The 18,588-nt window shown below is 41.7% G+C and overlaps 1 protein-coding gene across 2 annotated transcripts; it reads right to left on the minus strand.

Annotated features, from left to right (window-relative positions):
- Positions 1 to 3,078: 3,078 nt before the first annotated feature.
- LOC145353656 (protein FAM110B-like) lies at positions 3,079 to 17,858 on the minus strand. Of its 2 annotated transcripts, none has more exons than XM_080204422.1 (2): positions 17,706 to 17,858; positions 3,079 to 5,082 (listed from the first exon to the last, which is right to left on the minus strand). In XM_080204422.1, the coding sequence occupies exon 2, from the start codon at positions 4,875 to 4,877 to the stop codon at positions 3,888 to 3,890; it is 990 nt and encodes a 329-aa protein (XP_080060548.1). In that variant the 5' UTR covers positions 4,878 to 5,082; positions 17,706 to 17,858; the 3' UTR covers positions 3,079 to 3,887. The 2 variants fall into 2 exon arrangements, with proteins under 2 accessions (XP_080060548.1, XP_080060547.1); XM_080204421.1 differs by lacking the exon at positions 17,706 to 17,858 and adding an exon at positions 16,496 to 16,702.
- Positions 17,859 to 18,588: the final 730 nt, after the last annotated feature.

Below are 18,588 nucleotides of genomic sequence, written 5' to 3' on the forward strand. Positions count from 1 at the left end.
TACAGTGGTTAGCAATGCTGCCTTATAGCGCCAGGAACCCAAGTTCAATTCCTGCCTCAGACCACTGTCAGAGTTTGCACTTTCCTCTGTGTCTGCTTGGATTCCCACCGGGTGCTTCTGGTTTAGGTTGCTTAGCAATGCTAAGTTGAGCAGGGGGATTAGCAGGGTAAATGAGGGTTACGAGAATTGGGTCTGGGTGGGATTGTGGTCAGTATAGACTCGATGAGCCAAATGGCCTCTTTCTGCACTGTAGAGATTCTATTATTTCCATAATAGATTCAACTACCAGAGACTTGAACACATGGGGCAGAATTTTCTCATCCCACCTGTCACAGAAATCATAGCAGGTAGGGCGCAGACCACACAAAGTTCCTTTGAACTGAGGCAGGATTTTCTGGTTTTGGGTAAGCATGGCCAGAAAAAGAAAATCAAGCCCACGGTCCAAGGTCAGACTTCAATGCAGTACTGAGGAAGTGTTGCATTGTCTGAGGAGTTCTCCTGCAGATGAAATGCTAAATTGAAGCCCCATTTTTTTGAGGAATTAAAATTATCCCATGGTACTCACAAAAAAGCAAGACAGTTCTCCTGCTGTCCTGGCATATATCCCATTGCTGCTTTTGGGATCTTGTTGTGCACATATTTACTGCCACATTTTCCAATAATACAAAGAATGCCTGCACTTATTAATCAGCTGTAAAACACTTTGGGACATCCAGATGTTGTGAAAGCTGCTACACAAAATGTATCTGTAGCCTTAAAACTGGAAAATAAGAGCTGTTAGCTATCCTAGTATTGTTGAGACTTAGTTTACATTAAGTGCTTATCTTTCTGCAGTAGATCTCAGGATTGTTTCTTTATTTATTCTTAGAATTCGAATGTCACTGGAAGCATCCACATTTATTGTCCCAGTTGTCCAGAGGTGGTGGTGATAAGCCTCCTTCAACAGCTGAGTAGCCTGGCAGGACATATTAGAGGGCAGTTAAGAGTCAAACATGATGATTAAATGCATGTCCTTTTATTTCAGTCAGATAGTTCTTTTCATAACCACCAGACATCTCAAAATGTTGTTCAACCCATTAAATGCATTAGCTGATCTGCACACAGCCAACTCCCACAAACAGCAATGTGGTAATGACCAGATGAATTGGTGTTTCATGATGGTTGATTTTTGGGAATGTGGGCCATCGTGTTGGGGATAACTCCACTGTTGTTTCTCAAAATTGAACCATGGGATTATTCACACCCACTTGTGTGGTAGAAAGGGCCTTATTCCAATGTCTTATTCAATAGACAGGACTTCTGACAGAGCAGCAATCCCCAAGTGCAGCACTGGAGTGCCAGCCTAGACATTTATGCTCAAGCCCTAGACTTGCGCTCAGAACCTTGTGATTATTTGGCAAGAGTGCTGCCAACTGAGCCATAGCTGGACTTTTAAACAACGATCCAACATGGTTCATGCTTAATCTTACTGATATTTATTTCCATATTTTGCAAATTGTCATGTTGGGACTTAAAATTACAATTTGCTAGATGATGAGTCCTTTCCCTTTTGTATCTCAAGCTTTTGAAAAGTGTACCTGGGGCCAGATTTCTGTTACTGTGGTGGGTAGCTCAGTCAGGCAATTTTACGACTTGGCACACCCGATTCATTTTAAAAGTCCCCATTTGACTTAATGTTCACCCAGGGAAGTGAGATGGGATCGAGTCCAGCCTGCCAACCCCAGAAGCAGAGTCAAGGCAGCCAGGGAGCATATGGCAATGTGGGCTGGTTAGGCAGCCTGCCAGAGTTCTCTGGAACTTTGCCCCAATTTCTGAAGCTGCCACTAGCCCCACCACCCCCAATGCCACTCATGCCAACTTGTGCCCTCACCCTCTTCCCCTGCCAAATTCATAGCTACTAACCTACTATCAACCATGGGCAGACTTCAGTAGCTACGTAAAGTATTTAAAAAAAAACTTGAACAATACAACTCTTGAAAGCAAGAAAAGCACCCAAAACATTTTTCCTCAATTCTGAAGTGGTTAATCTCTAATAAAAATGAACTTCACTTTCGACCTCAAGTTTTAATAGGCTGTTTAAACTGTTAAACTATGAACTCAGAACTCCTTGCTGAGATAACTATAGACTTTGAATTTCAAGCCATACATTTGTAACAACAGGAAATGTCAGCAGCAATGTCTATTGAAACTTCATGAACAGTTGGTCTTATTTTTTCAAGATGGCCTATCAAAGGCCAGAAGTTTCTGATATAAAAAAATTCCCTCTGACAGTATAAGCCTGATATTTAAAGAGCAGTGGATTCAAAAAAACTTCAGATCATGACAGTCATACAGACCCCATCCAATCTGAGAGTTTTTACATCTATAGCATCAATTATACATGCATGGTACGAATTAAGGCCCTTGAACCAAACAAAATTGTATCTGTTTAAATTCAGCACTGAGTTCAAATGGCCCTACTAATTTCATGTTTCCCACCTGTGACAATCACTCTGCCCTCTTCCTTTGCTGGCAAAAATGATTGGAAATGAAGGTGAGACTTTTGCATCCAGATCCTGTCATTTTTAAGAGGTGCAGAGTCTTCCTAAATCTGCGAAAATCCAATCCTTAGGTTGGATACTTTAATACATTGGTATAATTTTATTGGCTGATACATTCATTCAAGATGGTGCTGGAGCAAGGTGACTTCTTGTGAGCTGTCCCCATCATACTCTCTCATTCTATGTTCTTAAACCCTGTACTCTAACTCTTTTAAATTCTAATAATGTTCTATTTACCATATCTTAAATCTGATCTTTCTCTACACCCTAGCTACAACTGTAATGTTACCGTCTACCCTCTCCTTTCCTTCTCCCTTATGTACTCTATGAATGGTATGTTTTGGCTGCATAATACAAAAGAATCAATACTTTTCATTGCACACCAATACATGTGACAATAATAAATCAAAATCAAACAAGGCTGTCTTCAACTGGTAGTCTAGTTGGACAAATAGGATAGCGTACAGTGATTAAAATTCAGATATTCAAATTGCTTTATACAGAATATCAAGTGTACTCAAAGATAAAATTCATAATATTGAACACTCAAACCCACATTTATTGACATTTAATTAAAAACAGTAGCAAAATATCAAATTACAATCTTTAAATAATATACAAAATTCACAAAGATACAGAAGTAACAAAATGTGCCTCTCACGTAAAATGCCTGTATACAGTAGTGTATAGCAGGAAGGGATTTCTAGTGTAGCATTTAACTCTGACTAAAAGTACAACATTTTCTAATAGATAGAAAGATAACATCCCAGCGCTTGGAACCTGAAACACAGCAAGTCTATCAATACCTGAAAGAGGAATGATGTAATATTTGGGGTAGACACAGTATTTGTACCCAAGGCTTAAGCTATCTTTTCTCCTAGACATTAGCAAATGCTATTTTGTTTACTATTCTGAAGCTTTTAAAAACTGATCAGAAAAAAGTAGATTTGAACATATTCTTTGAAGAAATTTGGCTAGCTCAACTACTTAAAAATTCTGGTGTTTAAAAAAAACTAGGTCCAAATTTTTGGTTTAGTGGTAAATTTGTTCACATATTCAGTGGAAGATTTTCATGCTTTTGAACTAAACCACATGAATTATCCAGTTAATATCCAGCAAGCTGGAATGTGCTCACAGCAATTTGAAGTTTTCAATTTGTTGTCTTCTGTTCACAGTTTACACAGTCCGTAGACAGGGCAGCCCTTTAAAACACATATCCCTAAAATGTAGTAGGTGGCAGTAATAGCCAACAGTTCAAGTTCCAATGTCTGAATGAAATAAGTTCAATGTCAGAGGCAAAGAGTCTCGGGTTCTGCTTCTTCCCCATTGTCCCAGGACCCCCCTCACTTATACAGGTGACACTCTCTGTGACTCCTTGGCTTCCCTGCAATTGTACAGCCACTTGATGACCCTGGCATTGCGCTCAACAATGGAGATCCCATAGGGGATGCGCTCACTCGCTCTCTCCTCCACCACGTTGCTGTATTGGGAGCGGTTGTACTCTGAGCTGAGGTTGCTGGCGCTATAAAGCTTGAGGGACACGATATCCGAACTGGCTCGGGCCAAGCATTCCATTCCCATGCTCTCCAACTCCTCCGGGTCCAGGCCGCAGTAGTTGAAGAACCGTTCCAGGTTGGCACTGACGCGGGAGTAGCGGTCGCTCAGGTCAGACTTGGAGCGGTGCAGGGCGATCAGGTCAGGACAGGCTTTCCTCGGTGAGCCCCGGGAGCTGGTGGTGGACGAGAGCCTGGAGCGGGTCACGGAGGGGTACTGTGGCCTGCGGACACACCTGCTGACATTGGGGCGCACATCCACTCGTCTCACTGCTGCGTTGTGAGCCGGCACAAAGATGCTGCTATGGAGCTCAGACCTGAGGCTCTTCCCAGGCTCCGAGTGACTCTGCGGGCTTCCGCAGCTGGAATTGGCCGCCTGTTCTGCGCAGCCTGGCTGGTTCGCTGGCGGGTTTGGACTATCATTGATCAGGTTTTTCAGATTTTCCAGGTTCAACGCTCCTCTCCAGTCAGCGTTCTCTGTCCTGCGGGTCACAACACCAGGGGCTTTCCTGGGGCTATGGAGGTTCCGCCTGACAGCAGGCAACAGGACAGGTTCACTTGCCTTCACTGGCTCCTGCCGGGTACTCGCTACCTGCTGGCTCTTCACATATTTTAACTTATCAGCTTCCAGGCGCTCCACTGCACTCGGCTTCCGCCCATTATTCTCCATCTGCTTCCGACCACTGCTCTCCATCTGCTTCCGAAAATAATCAGGTCCCTTATTCAGGATCCGGAAAGGAAGAGCCGAGGTGAAAGTAGAGGGACCAGAAGCTTGTTTTAGCATTTCTTGCTTTATCACTTTCAGCAACCAGTGACCTGGACTCAGTATTCACATTCACTCAGTATTATTGGGACGCAAAGCTCATCCTCCTATCCAGCCAGCTGAATGCATCGGTGAAAATTCCAGCAGAATTTCACCAGGGATCCTAAATCACCAGCCGGATTCTAGATTTCTGCTTTAACTTGCTTCAGTTCTGTTCTCCAGCCTTCTGAAAGAGACAAAGGAATATTAACGTTAACTTAAAAAAAGCTTCAATTTCCAAAAATCTCAACAAACAAAAGCCACTCACTGGCCATTGAGTTAAACCCTAATTAAGTTTAAACAAATTCCACACATTGCCCAAACTTCCCTCGTCAGCTGATCAACTGAATGAAACCCACCAATTTCTGAGGACAGGACAAGTACACTTTTGGCCTGGGTGGGATTTTACAGCCTTGTTCGTCCTGAAACTGTAAAATCGCACCAGAAGTCAATGGACTTTACCGGGGTTCGCCCTTCGCCTGCTCCGATTCCCGTGGCAGGTGGGACAGTAAAATTCCAGCCTACCTTTTATGATAAAAAAAATTGAAAATTTGAAAATGTCAGCAGTCGGAGAAGACCTCTCTTGACTTAATCTTTGTAGCTTAGATTTGCATATGACTGATCTCCAAGTCCAGAAATAGATCCAACAGGAAGTTGGCCAATTTGGTGCACTGGTAACAAACAGAAAATATCCAAAGCTAGTGACAGCCATTTCAAATACTGAAGCAGGGCAGTAATTTTGGAAGTACAAGTACTGATGGAAAATTGGCAGAATGATCTTGAGGCATCATAATTACTCATGCTTCGGTTATTCATCCAACTCCTGCGTTATACGAACATTTCTGAACCCAGTATTTTCCACCACACCCCAATTTTATGGGTATCACCACACAGGTATCCTAGTGAAGACAGACACAGTGAAGTATTAGCAAAAGCAATATTGTAAAAAACTTGTACTTGTGTGATCATTATGCCTTTATTGCCTGTTATTTTAAATGACTGATTAAGTTGCATTTATGGGGTGCAATTTTTCTTTTCAGTTGTTATTTATTGATGTTATTTTTAAAAAGTGAATAAGCAGTGTGCCTACAATTAATTTCTGAATGGCACAGTGCCACAGTGGTTAGCACTGCTGCCTCAGTGCAAGAGACCCAGGTTCAATTTCAGCCTCAAGTGACTGTCAGTGTGGAGTTCGCATGTTCTCCCTGTATCTGTGCAGGTTTCCTCAGTTTAAAAGTCGTGCTGGTTAGGTTGATTGGCCATGCTAAATTGCCCCTTAGTGTCAGGGGATTAGCAGGATAAATGCATGGGTTATGGAGATAGGACCTGGGTTGAATTGTTGGTGGTGCAGGCTCAATGGACCGAATGGCCTCTTTCTGCACTGTAGGGATTCTAAGGATAACAGTGGAATTGAATTTATAGAGTTCATAACCTCAAGGTGTTCCAAAACACTTTACAACCAATGAAATACTTTAGAAGCATCATCACTGCTGTAATGCAGGAACTATAGCAGTGAATTTGCGCACAGCAAAGTCTCTCAAACAGCCCCAAGACAAGTGACCGGATAATCAGTTGAGTAATGACAACTGAGGGATAAATACGGAGCGCAGCAAACTTCCCAAATACAGTCCCAGAATCTTTTGCATTCATCTGAGGGCAGATTTGGCCTCAGTTTACCATGTTGAGATGGGGGCATCTCTGGCTGTGACCTAAAAAAAACAAGCTCCTTTTTGGGATTAGAGAATTTTTATTAAACATGGAGATATCCTGCCTGAACCAAAATAATTCACATCAGCAACTCTAACATGCTTAACTGTGAAATTGGGCCAAATAAAATTCACTGTTCGTTTCTTGCAGAAAACTGGCAACAAAATTAGCAGCACCATGGTTTAAATAGTGACACCATGGTTCAGACACTCCTCTATAGAAGAGGATAAATGGAAATTCAGGATGGTGAACTCGACTATTACCTCACCATCACAACCAGTATCCACCAGGATTGCTGTTGCTTCCCTGTCGTCTGCAACAGGTGATGGGTGTGGGAATCAGACAGGGTGGAGGATTTCCCTCTTGTTGGCTTAGTCACTTCCTGAGGCTGCTGCATAGAAGATGAAGGCACCAAGTTCTCCCAATGGAAGGAAAGGACCTTTTTTCTCTCCAAGTATAAATTTGGTCTTTTTTTACTGAATAACTTTGCTGTTTTCCAGAACACAAAGGACATAAGCCTGTACATATTTCTTCCCAAACTGAAGTAATTTAGCAGTTTATGGAGACAATGACATGTTTAGAAAGTTTGCTTTTACCAAATTAATATCAAACCTAAAGCACACTTTAATTATTAGCTTCATATATTCGTGCAGATGCAAAGCTGAAGTAATCCTTTTAGAATGAAACAGCAAGTATCCAAAGTGCCAGACATCATTCTGTAACTTTAAAAAAAAGAATCAGTGTGTCTATGCTGGTACTATAGAAATGGGCAAGTTAGGACTGAACAAGTTAGTTGCATAATCAGATATTAAATAAATGCTTCCTAATGTAACATTAAACAAAAGATACTTAGTCTGAAAAAAAAAACTCTGCTCAATTTAAAACTTCCAGTAGGAAAGGAATTCACAGGCATTTGTTAAGAGAGAAAAACAAAGACTCAAAGAAAGAGAGGCAATAGGAAAGACAAGGCAAAGAAACAGACAGACGCCACCCCCACTCCCCACCCTGACAGAGTGAGGCAGAATCCACAATTATGAAATACAGCCCTGAGGAGATTGAATCCATTTAATTAAAGAGCACTGAGTTTTCCCAATTTCTACTTTAATCTTATATATCCTCTAATTCTACTTTTAGTTGAATTTGAAGCAATATCCTGTACTTGCTTACTGAAGTACTCATTGGCACACACAAATCAGAATCTCTACAGCTCAAAGAGGCCATTCGGCCCACAGAGTCTGCGCTGACAACAATCCCACCTGGGCCCTATCCTTGTAACCCATGTAATCCCCCTGACACCAAGGGGCAATCCCACCCAGGTCTATTCCCTGTAACCCCACACATTTACCATGGTTAATCCATCTAACTTACACATTTTGGACTAAGAGGCAATTTAGCATGGCCAATTCACCTAACCTGCACATGTCTGGAGTGTGGGAGGAAACCGGAGCACCTGGAAGAAACCCAGGCAGACACAGGGAGATCGTCTGTGTGAAGTTTGCACAGTCCCGAGGCTGGAATTGAACCTGGGTCCTGGTGCTGTGAGGCAGTAGTGCTAACCACTGTGCCTCCCCAATCCCTGGCCACTTGCAGAATAAAATCAGAAGAATTGTTATAGCACAGAAGGTGGCCATTTGGCCAATCGTGCCCATGCTGACTCTCCTGATGAACAATTTGCCATACTGTCACTCCCTTGCCCTTCCCCACATCCTCCATTTCAGATATTTAGAAAGTTTAGAAAAAAATTACACTGCTTCTTGATCATGCTCCCTGCATTCATGTCTGAATTATTAATATGTAAACACAACAAGCAGGGCACCTATTATTGAGCCCTATGGAACTCCACTGGAAACAGTCTTTTAATTACCAAACCAGGAGGTTTCAGAGTAGTAAACAGGTAAATGTGGTATCTATATTTTTAAAAAAATGACAAATCTTAGTTGGGCAAAGCTCTGTTAACCCAAGGGGATAGATACAAAATAATGGAATTCTAGAGCAAATAGTATTTCTATAACACTGACTTTGAAAAAAAACATTTTTATATTACTTTTTACATATCCAGACTTTTCCAAAGCACTATAAATTAAACCCAATGAAGTACTTTTTAAGGTGTCAGCAGTGTTGTGGGAATTTATCAGTTTGTGTACAATCATACCCGACAAATAACAAAGGAATCAATGCCCAGATCATGTGTTAGAGTGCTACCAGACAGGTAAATTTTGGCCACGGCACCAAGAGAATGTATTTTTTCATGAAATTTAGTATTTTTTGCATCCTCCCTGAAAAAAAGGTGAAGGCTTTAATGCTTTAAAGACAGCACCTCTGGCAGTGCAGCACTGATGTTCCAAATTATGTCTTCGAGCCTTTGGAACGGGGCTTGAACCCACAACCTTCTGACTTCACACAGAGAGCATTGATCCAAGACTGGCACCTTACTGGGAAACAACGATCATGAATTAAGGTGGTAAATTCTGCTGGCGCTCCATCCTTATCTCTTTTGAGGGTGTTAAAGTAAAATATCATTGTAGGAGCTCCTCAGGGATATGTCCTTATCTAACCATTTTAGTCTGCTTCATCATAGACCTTCCATTATGAGGCCAGGAATGGGCCTGCTCAATGATGATACTAATGCTTAGCTCCAGTCGTAACTCTTCCAACAATAGCTGTTCATAACAGCCTATAGCAGATAACATTGATGCTTAGTAAGACAAGTGGCAGATACCATCCATGTCATAAGTGAGTAATCATCATTTTGAACAAGGGAAGCTAACCACCTCCTCTGGATATTCATATGATACTACCATTGCCAGTGTTGTTGTTGACCACAAGATAAAATGGACTACTTATATCAATACTGCAGCCACAAAAGCAGAATTAGGTTTGATGCTGTGTGACTGGTTGTTCACCTTCACACACCCAAAGTAACTATTAAAATAATTGGCACTAATGCATGAATCGAGTTCAAGCTTGTGTTCCAGGCAATAACTTCAGAGAAAATAACTACAGCAGATAGATATTAGACTCCATTGTTCCATGCTTCCTGTTGATTTAAGTTAATAAATCAATCCAGTTTTAAATTCTAACTATTGTAAAGATAACTACAACAGATGGATATTAGACTATAGAGATAGAATCTTGGACTTTAATATCTCCCTCTAAATTATTTGTTGGTTAATAAAATTATTATGAGGGATAATTGTCAGTCACTGGAAGTAAAGTTGAACTTCAGCAAATGGCTATGTCAATTTTGCATTTTATTCTTTGGGTTGCATATAATTACCAAAGGACATGTTTCTTGGTCAGTGGGACATTCAGCCCCTTGAGCCTGTTTTGCCATTCAATTACATCAGGGTTAATCTGCATTTTAGCCCCATTAACCAGGCTTGGTTTCAGATTTCTATTCCTGTTTGACAGAAAAATTGCTTCCCATCCCACCCCCCACTGAATATTTTGGCTCCAATTGTTAAAGTTATACCTCTTTGTTCTAAACTTATCAGCAGAGGAAACAGTTTCTCTCAATCTAGATTTTCAAATCCTATAATTATCTGAACCATCACAATTATGGTTCCCCAGAAGGGGAAAAGTTTTTAGTTCAGACAGGCAGCATGGCTGGTACAGGCTTGGAAGGCTGAAGGGCCTGTTCCTGTGCTGTAATTTTCTTTGTTTTTTATACTGTTTCTTAATATTTGATGCACGAGGAGAAACAAACCTAATGTACGCAACCCATCCTCAATTCAAACTAATCCAGTTTATATGTTACTGTTCTGAGTTTAAGTTTTTTTTATTTATTAGTGTCACAAGTAGGCTTACATTAACACTGCAATAAAGTTACTGTGAAAATCCCCTAGTCGCCACACTTCACTGCCTGTTCGGGTACACCGAGGGAGAGTTTAGCATGGCCAATGCACCTAACCAGCACGTCTTTTGGACTATGGGAGGAAATTGGAGCACCCGGAAGGTGTCCTTTGCTTTAAAGACAGAGCAATGTGCAGACTCTGCACAGCCAGGAATCGAACTCACAGTCCCCTAGCGCTGTGAGGCAGCAGTGCTAACCACTATGCCACCATGCTATGAATTAGTCTGATTTAAAATTTTTAGGAGCTAAAACCAGTTTTGTCCATACATGTATATTCCAGGGAAAATATTCATTAATTAATAACAAACTAGATCAAAATATTCATAATTGAATCTAGAAATATTGTGTGGAAGTCTTTATAAACACAGGTCCAGCTCAGTATGTTCATAGAATCTCCACAGTGCAGAAAGAGGCCATTCAGCCCATTGAGTCTGCATCGTCTCTCAAGAGCATCTGACCAAGTCCGACTCCTGCACCCTATCCGCATTACCCCGTGGATTTTGCCACAGACAATCCATCCAACCTACACATCACTGGACACTAAAGGGCAATTTAGCATGGCCAATTCACCTAACCTGCACATCTTTGGATGAAATCCATGCAGACACAGGCGGAATGTGCCAATTCCACACAGCCACCCAAAGCTGGAACTGAACCCAAGTCCCTGGCACTGGGAAACAGTGCTAATCACTGTGCCACCCTGAAGGACGAAAGCTTGCTGAATGGCAAATGTTTGTGCACAACCTGCAGCATCTAAATTTGTGCAGCAGAGCAAGAAAGTGGAACAATAGAAAATCATCACAATGATTCTCTAAGGGAACTTAATGCCTCTCCTGCAAAGAACTTGGAGGAGCGAGGTGGGGTGGGGACAACAACATTTAATTGGATGGGATGGGAAACCATTGCCTCTGCCTGATTAAATCTGGAGCATGAAGCCATGTGGACAGCCTTCCCATCCAGACATTCATTAATGCCCACTTAAGGATCTCATTTTTCTGCCGACACTGGTATTCAACGAGAAAAAGGTAAGGGATTTAACACATGGGAAGCCTGAAGAGCTTCTGGAGAATCCCTCGTTCTAAGGCATTCAGTGCCTGCACAAGAGACCTAGCAACTGGAAGGTGGGGCCTGCTGAAAGCCAATCTCAGTTCATTCCATCCTCACTCATCTTTAGCCTAGGGTCAATTGTTTAGCCTGGGCCTCTGCTGGCTGCAGTGCCCGCACTACCCCAGCTGCTTATGGCTGGAACAACAATGCAGAGCTGCTGGCCTCTAATTTGCCAATAGTTTTCAGCAGGAGTAGGGTGATTAATACCCGAGGGCCTTAATCCAAGTGAAAGTTTGACATTGGCCACCAGTGTGGTCTTCCTTTATGGAGGCGCGTGGGGCTCTTGCTGGTTCTCCAATCAGCAGTTGAGACTCACGTTACCAACAAATTCTGCCCTGTTACAATTCCATATCAACAAACTTGTGCAATAGTTTGCAATATTAGTTGATACCACACGCCATGTAAAGACTTCCAAACATCCTTGCATATTTGTTTTACTGTCTTCAGATTCTAAAAAACAAAATTGAAGCTATTCTATTCTTGCTTAGAGACAGAAGCTTTCTCTGATCATGGAAGGATTAATTATGTGGGGAGTGGAAATGGTGGTGGAAACAACCAAATTGGCCATAACAGCTATGTTTTGTTTTGGCTGTAGTCACTGAAACTGAAAGACTCCAAACTGTGCTGTGACTGATATCCATCTGGAAGGAAAAATTATGAATTCCAAAGACAGAATTGAAAACACATCATCCATTGAATCCAACAAATTTGGCTGCTTCAAATCAAATTTAAACAGTGACTCCTCAGGACAAAATAGTTGAAGGGAAAGGGATGTTAAAGATGTTAGTTCCATGTCTTCTGTTTGAAGATCAGATATGAAAAGTAAAAGTTCTAAACATGAAAGGTGAAGCCATATTTGATCCTCAAATTCAATGAGCACAAGAACAAAGTAAGAGCTCACTACAGACAGAATGAAACATGCAATGAAGAGGTTGTATAAATTCTGTCCTAATAAACTGACAACAGTCTACTAATATTTAGCTTTCTTAACAGATTCTGTTATGTCACAATTTAGCATGATGATTCTTATTGAAAGAATACATTTTCCAATATATTATCTTGAAACAATATTAAAATGAATGTTTCTGTAAGCAAAGTCAGTTTATTTGGAGTTCTTTTTGTTGCAAGTTGATTCAATTAATGCCTTACCTCACCATTACATTACAATATATAAAAGGTTACTACAGAAAAAGTGAAATGTTACCCTGTGTGTACATGACCAAAACACTCACCAATTCAGAGTCCCTCTAGGGAGCATAAAAATCAGTGAATTTAAATATTTTATCTACTTCATAAGTATTTAAGTAAACAAAAAAAGGAAATTAACCAATCTACATTTTGTTCAATCCCAAATCTAAACATGCATGTTAATAAAGCACACATTTTTCATAATTCTGATAATCAACAAAGCCCATCGAATCACATAAAACTGTCATGGCACATTCATTGAATCCTTTAAGGAAATGAATTAGTATACACACACACAGAGAATAAGCTATGAATCAACATATTTAATAAAATATGTTGAGACAGAGCTGTTGAAAAGACTAAGGGCTATTTATTTAAAGCTAAAATGACAGCTTTAACAGAGGGACAGAAAGGACGTAGGAGAGAGTAGGGGTAATTGGATGCAGCAGGTCCCACAAAATACTTACAGTAGCCTGCTGCCAGCTCATTCTCTAAAAAGGCCCACCCAGGATCAGCTCCCCCTGCCCGACACAAAGGCACAACTGTTGCAGAACATGGCCAATTTTCAGCATTCTAAGATTGAAGAGCTGCAACTGAGCACGTTTGGTATCTATAGCTCACCGATCAAGTTCAAATAGGAGGCCCAAACTTGAAAATGGTCCTCTTATTGTTAATCTGGTTTTCTGCCTGTTAACTAGATAGAATATTTATTGTTCATCTGTCCTTCGAGTAGCAATTCACTTACATTTTATGAACACGTCAAGGAACTGTGCTGTTTTATCTGTTCCAGTAAAATCATATAGATTGTAAATTAAGTTCATTTCTATCCTTTTGTATTATCCTTGCTGTTACATATACTAACTCATGCATCTTATTCAAAAGAATATTTAGTGGAAATTTGGTATAGATCATTAACTGCAGTTATTTTCTTCCTTTGGGCATGCTTTATTTACCTGGAAGTACTTTTCCTTTACATTTTATTGTGTCCTTGACCTTTCATCTAGCTCTGTGTGCTTTAGATTTAGATACTGATAAATAATTTCCCCAGTGCATTTTGCTTAACCACTCATCTACTTACAACATTTCAACTCTGTTACCTCTGAAGACTGATAATTGTCCATAGTATCACTTGCCTGGATGAATGCAGCTCCAAAAGTGTTTTAAGAAATTTAACACCCTAGTTGATAAGCACCTGAGCCCCCCTACACATTTTCTTCCTTCACCACCATTACAGAGTGGGAGCTGTGAGAAAAACACACTGCAGCACATCAGTAAGCCTCCCTTAACAGCACCTTCCAAGTCCCTGATTTCTATCACCCAGGGCAAGGGCACAGATGCATGGAACACCAATTGCAAGTTTCCCACCAAGCAGCACATCATTCTGATTTGAAACTATATTGCTCTTCCTTCAACGTTGCTGGTTCAAATCCTGGCACTTCCTACCTAACACTACTCTGGGTATACCTACACACAGTGGCTCCAGCACTCAAGAAGGTCACTCACCACAACCTGCTCAGAAATTAGCAATGGGCAAGAAATACTGACCTTGTCAGTTCAATGACCAATACAGGAGAGCAAACAAGGAAGAGCACCAGGCATAGCTAAATGAGGTGTCAACCTGGTGAAGCTACAACTACAAACATGCCAAACAGTAGTAGTGGTATGCAATAGACAGAACTAAGCAATCCCACAACCAAATTACAAACCTCTGTAGCCCTACAACATTCAGTTGTGAATGGTGGTTGAGAATTAAACAACTAACTGTAGGAGGAAGCTCCACAAATATCTCCATCCTCAATAATGGGAGAGGCTAACATCTTAGTGCAAAACTAGGCTGAAGCAACTGCGACCATCTTCGGCCAGAAGTGTTGGGTGAATGATCCATCTCAGCCCCTTCTTAAGGTTCCCAGCATCACAGATGCTGGTTTTTGGACAATTCAATTCACTCCACATGATATCAAGAAATAGCTGAAGGTACAGGATACTGCAAAGTATGGTCCCTGACAACATCGGCCAGTTGTAGTGAAGACTTGTGCTCCAGAACTAGCCACTCCTATACTTTGCCAAGCTATTTCAGATGTAACCTGGCATCCACCCAGCAATGCAGAAAAATGTGCAGGTAGTTCTTGTACATAAAAGCATGAGAAATACAACCCAGCCAGTTACTACCCCATGACTCTATTCTCGATAGCTAGCTAAGTGATGAAATGACCTCTTTCCATCAGAAGATCAGAAATGGGGATGTTTACGGATGATAGATGTTCAGTATCATTTGCAATCGTTCATGCCCATAGACAGAAAAACCTGGACAACATTCAGGTCTAATAAGTGACAAGTAACATTTGCATTGCACAAATAACTGGCAATAACCATCTTCAACAAGTGAGAATCTAACCAACTCCCCTTGACATTCAATGACATTACCATCACTGAATCCCTCTCTCACTGTGAACATCTTGGGGTTTACCATTAACCAGAAACTGAACCAGGTGAACCATATAAATACTGTGGTTACAAGGGCAGACCAGAGACTGGGAATTATGTGATGAGTAACTCATCCCGACACCTCAAATCCTCTCTCCAAGGCACAATGCAGGAGTGCAATGGAATACTCGCGACTTGCCTGCATCTCCCAAAGCACTCAACAGAAATTTGATACCACCCAGAACAAAGCAGTCCACTTGATTGGCCCCACATCCACTATCTTAAACGTTTGCTCCCTCCATCACGGATATACCATCAACAAAATACACTGCAGCATATCGTTAAGCATATCCTTCGACAGCATTTCTCTGTCAGCTAGAGAAACAAGAACAGCAGGATCAGGGGGAGCTTGTTCAATGGGAACACCAGCAAGTCACACCCCATCCTGACTTGGAACTGTATTGCACTTTCACTGCGACAGGATTAAAGTCCTGGAATTCCCCTAACAGCATTGTGGGTACTTCTAAACTGTTGTCCAGGTTCAAGATGATGGACCGCTACCATCAAGGGTGGGCAATAAATGCTGATCTAGTCAGTGATGCTCACATCTTTTACAAGAATAAAAGCTGTCTATATTAGAGTATGGAATGGAACCTTAAATCCAAGGTAAGACGTTGACCAATTAAATGGACAAGAGAGAAGGCATGATGGACTAAGAAAGACCTGGAGAAATTTTAAGTTGCAATCACTGAGGCAAACGGTTTCTCTTCTTGTGACAAGTCACTGAAGCAGATTTATTTCGCGACTTTCCACGGAGAATTCGCAGAGGAATTTTGCCCTGTGTTAATTCCCAGAAAATAGCTCACAGGGTTACGTGGAGTTTGAAGCAGTCAGCAGAGGGAAATATTTTACCTGCGCACAGGATCAGTGCGATTCCGAATGCATTTTAAAAAGGTGCTTACAATCGCAATACACTCAAGACGCGGAAAAGAAATCTCCCCGAATGAGAGCAGTTAGGTTGGTGGCTCCTGCGGTTAAATAGACTCCCAATATTGACTGTTCACATCAAGAGTAACCATTTGAGTGAGAAAACCAGTGGGCCTGTGGATACTTTCCTATCCAGCTTTACCTTCCACACCGCTCGCAATAAAGAGGTGATAAGGAGTAAAAAAAAGGAAGCAAATTTAAAAGTAATGTCAAATTTAACACTTGGGCAGTGTAAAAGTTTGGCTTTAAGCAGTCCCCAAAAACTTACCTTTCGTGCTCGAGTCCGATAGGTGCAAGACAGGACAAACCCTGCGATTGTTACACGTACACTTACCTGCGAATGATTCTTGATTTGTGTTTCTCTGCGGGATTGAGGAGCAGAGCGAGTGTGAATGAGCGTATGAGTGTGTGTGTAGTCTTGGCTGGAGAACTTCAAGCGAATGATCACCTCACCCTCTCCAGCCACTTCTCAAGCCTGTCACCTTGTCTGGACTGGTTTCATTTGCACTCTGTCTGACAAAGGGCTCATTTCCTGTAATTCCGTGGGCGGGACGGCAACACGGTTAACTCTTTCACAGCCGCATGCTTCCACCCTCTAGGTTTGAATGTGCAGTGTTCTAACAGTTAAAATGCAAGATATTTGCATGGGCACACCCGGAATCGTATCTCCCTCCACCACCCCTCCTCCTCCCAATAATTCAAACTGTGAAACACAAACAATGTGTTGTCAATAGGATCAGAGTTATGAAGCAAGAACAATAGCGTCCCAAAGATTTCTTTCCCCTGATTTTATTCCCCCCTTCACTCCTCCTGTCCTTCTGGTTTTATTTCACAGTCTTCGTTCCCAGCCTTTACCGGGGGGGGGGGGGGGGGTGGTGTCTCGATATGCATTCTACCTCCCACCACTCGATACAATCTCTCTCTTTTCTCATTCCATTTCAAATAGGGGACGTAAAGCTCCGGGGAAAAAAATATTCTAATAAATAAGAGTTGACATGTAAGATTTTAATTGGACAATAGTAAACATTAGCAGGCAGGGTGTTTTATATATGCACAGATCACAATTACCCATTAGTTTAGCAGGCAGGATGTTTCCTATACATACACACACATCACAGCTACCCATTAATTTAGCAGGCAGGATTATACATATAAATATATAATACACACACATACATATGTACATACAGCTATCCATTAATTTAGCAGGCAGGATGTTTACACACCCACCCACTAGTTATTACTCGGTTTATAACACCACGGAGCTGAGAACAGGGCAAGGTTGCTACATCCAGGCTCACCTGGAAGACGCCACTGAACATCTAACACAACTTTTATTTCTGCCGGATTGCGGGAAAGCTGTTTCCAAACCTCAGCTGCTCTCCATAAACCAGAGACACGCCCGGGGCAGGAACCTCGATAATGATCCCATTAATATCACCGCATTTGGAAAGGCACAGCTAATTAGTTTAGGATACCGAGATCGCCTGGACTGCGCCTCAAACAAAATAAATAACTGAATAAAACCGGTCTTGTTCGGTTACTTGAGGTTGCTGATCTCCAAAAGCGATTTGTGGCTCAACGAATTGGGTGTCTCCAATCCGCAGAAACAACTCATCCTTTTTTTTTCCTGCATTATGCGAGGGCCGAATAGGATGTAGCTGATGACCTAAATGCAAATTATGAAATACGGAACAAACACGGCAACGCCACAAAAGCAGAGCAGCTGTCACATCTGCACCTGAATATTCTGCACCCAACCGGAATCCATACAGTCTGGGCAAGGCAACGCTACGGTCTCCCACCCACCCCCCGCCTACATTGTCGCTTTGCAGAGTGAACCATTACTTACTGAACTGGGATGGAGGGTGGATACATTAGGTTGTGGGGAAAATAATTCAATGTGCTTCGTGCAATGCCTCCAAGTGTGCATTATTTTAGTGCACTAAGCTACATGTATACAAGTTTACTGGCATTGGAAATAATAAAAACCTGGCCGGCACCATATCGTTGGCACCACTTTTCATTATCCTACACAATCACTCACCTGCACTTTTGGTGCCCTTGTGACTCACTTTCTCTCTCTCAGCCTGATCATTTTCTCTGATATGCCCTCCATCTTTGCTTCCTCATTTACAAAGGCGCTGACCTCAGTATACCTGTACACGATTGGTTTAATCACCAGTCCTGACCAGAGCACATCAAGCACCATAGGCCCCTAGTCTTCAAAACAAAACTGATCATTTTGTCCAGGGTCATCCTAGACCGCAAAGATAATCCTGGGCTCATTTTCTTCATCATCTATTGTGTCGTTAATGCCCTTCTGCCCTGCTTTCTCTTCCCTCAGCTCTATTAAGGAGCTCATGGATTTCTTTGTTACTAAGATTGAGACATCTATTCAGCTGTCTTCATTGAATCTCTCCATTT

Source organism: Carcharhinus amblyrhynchos, chromosome 16, assembly GCF_965287045.1.
Source record: "Carcharhinus amblyrhynchos chromosome 16, sCarAmb.v2.hapA, whole genome shotgun sequence".
NCBI lineage: Eukaryota > Metazoa > Chordata > Chondrichthyes > Carcharhiniformes > Carcharhinidae > Carcharhinus > Carcharhinus amblyrhynchos.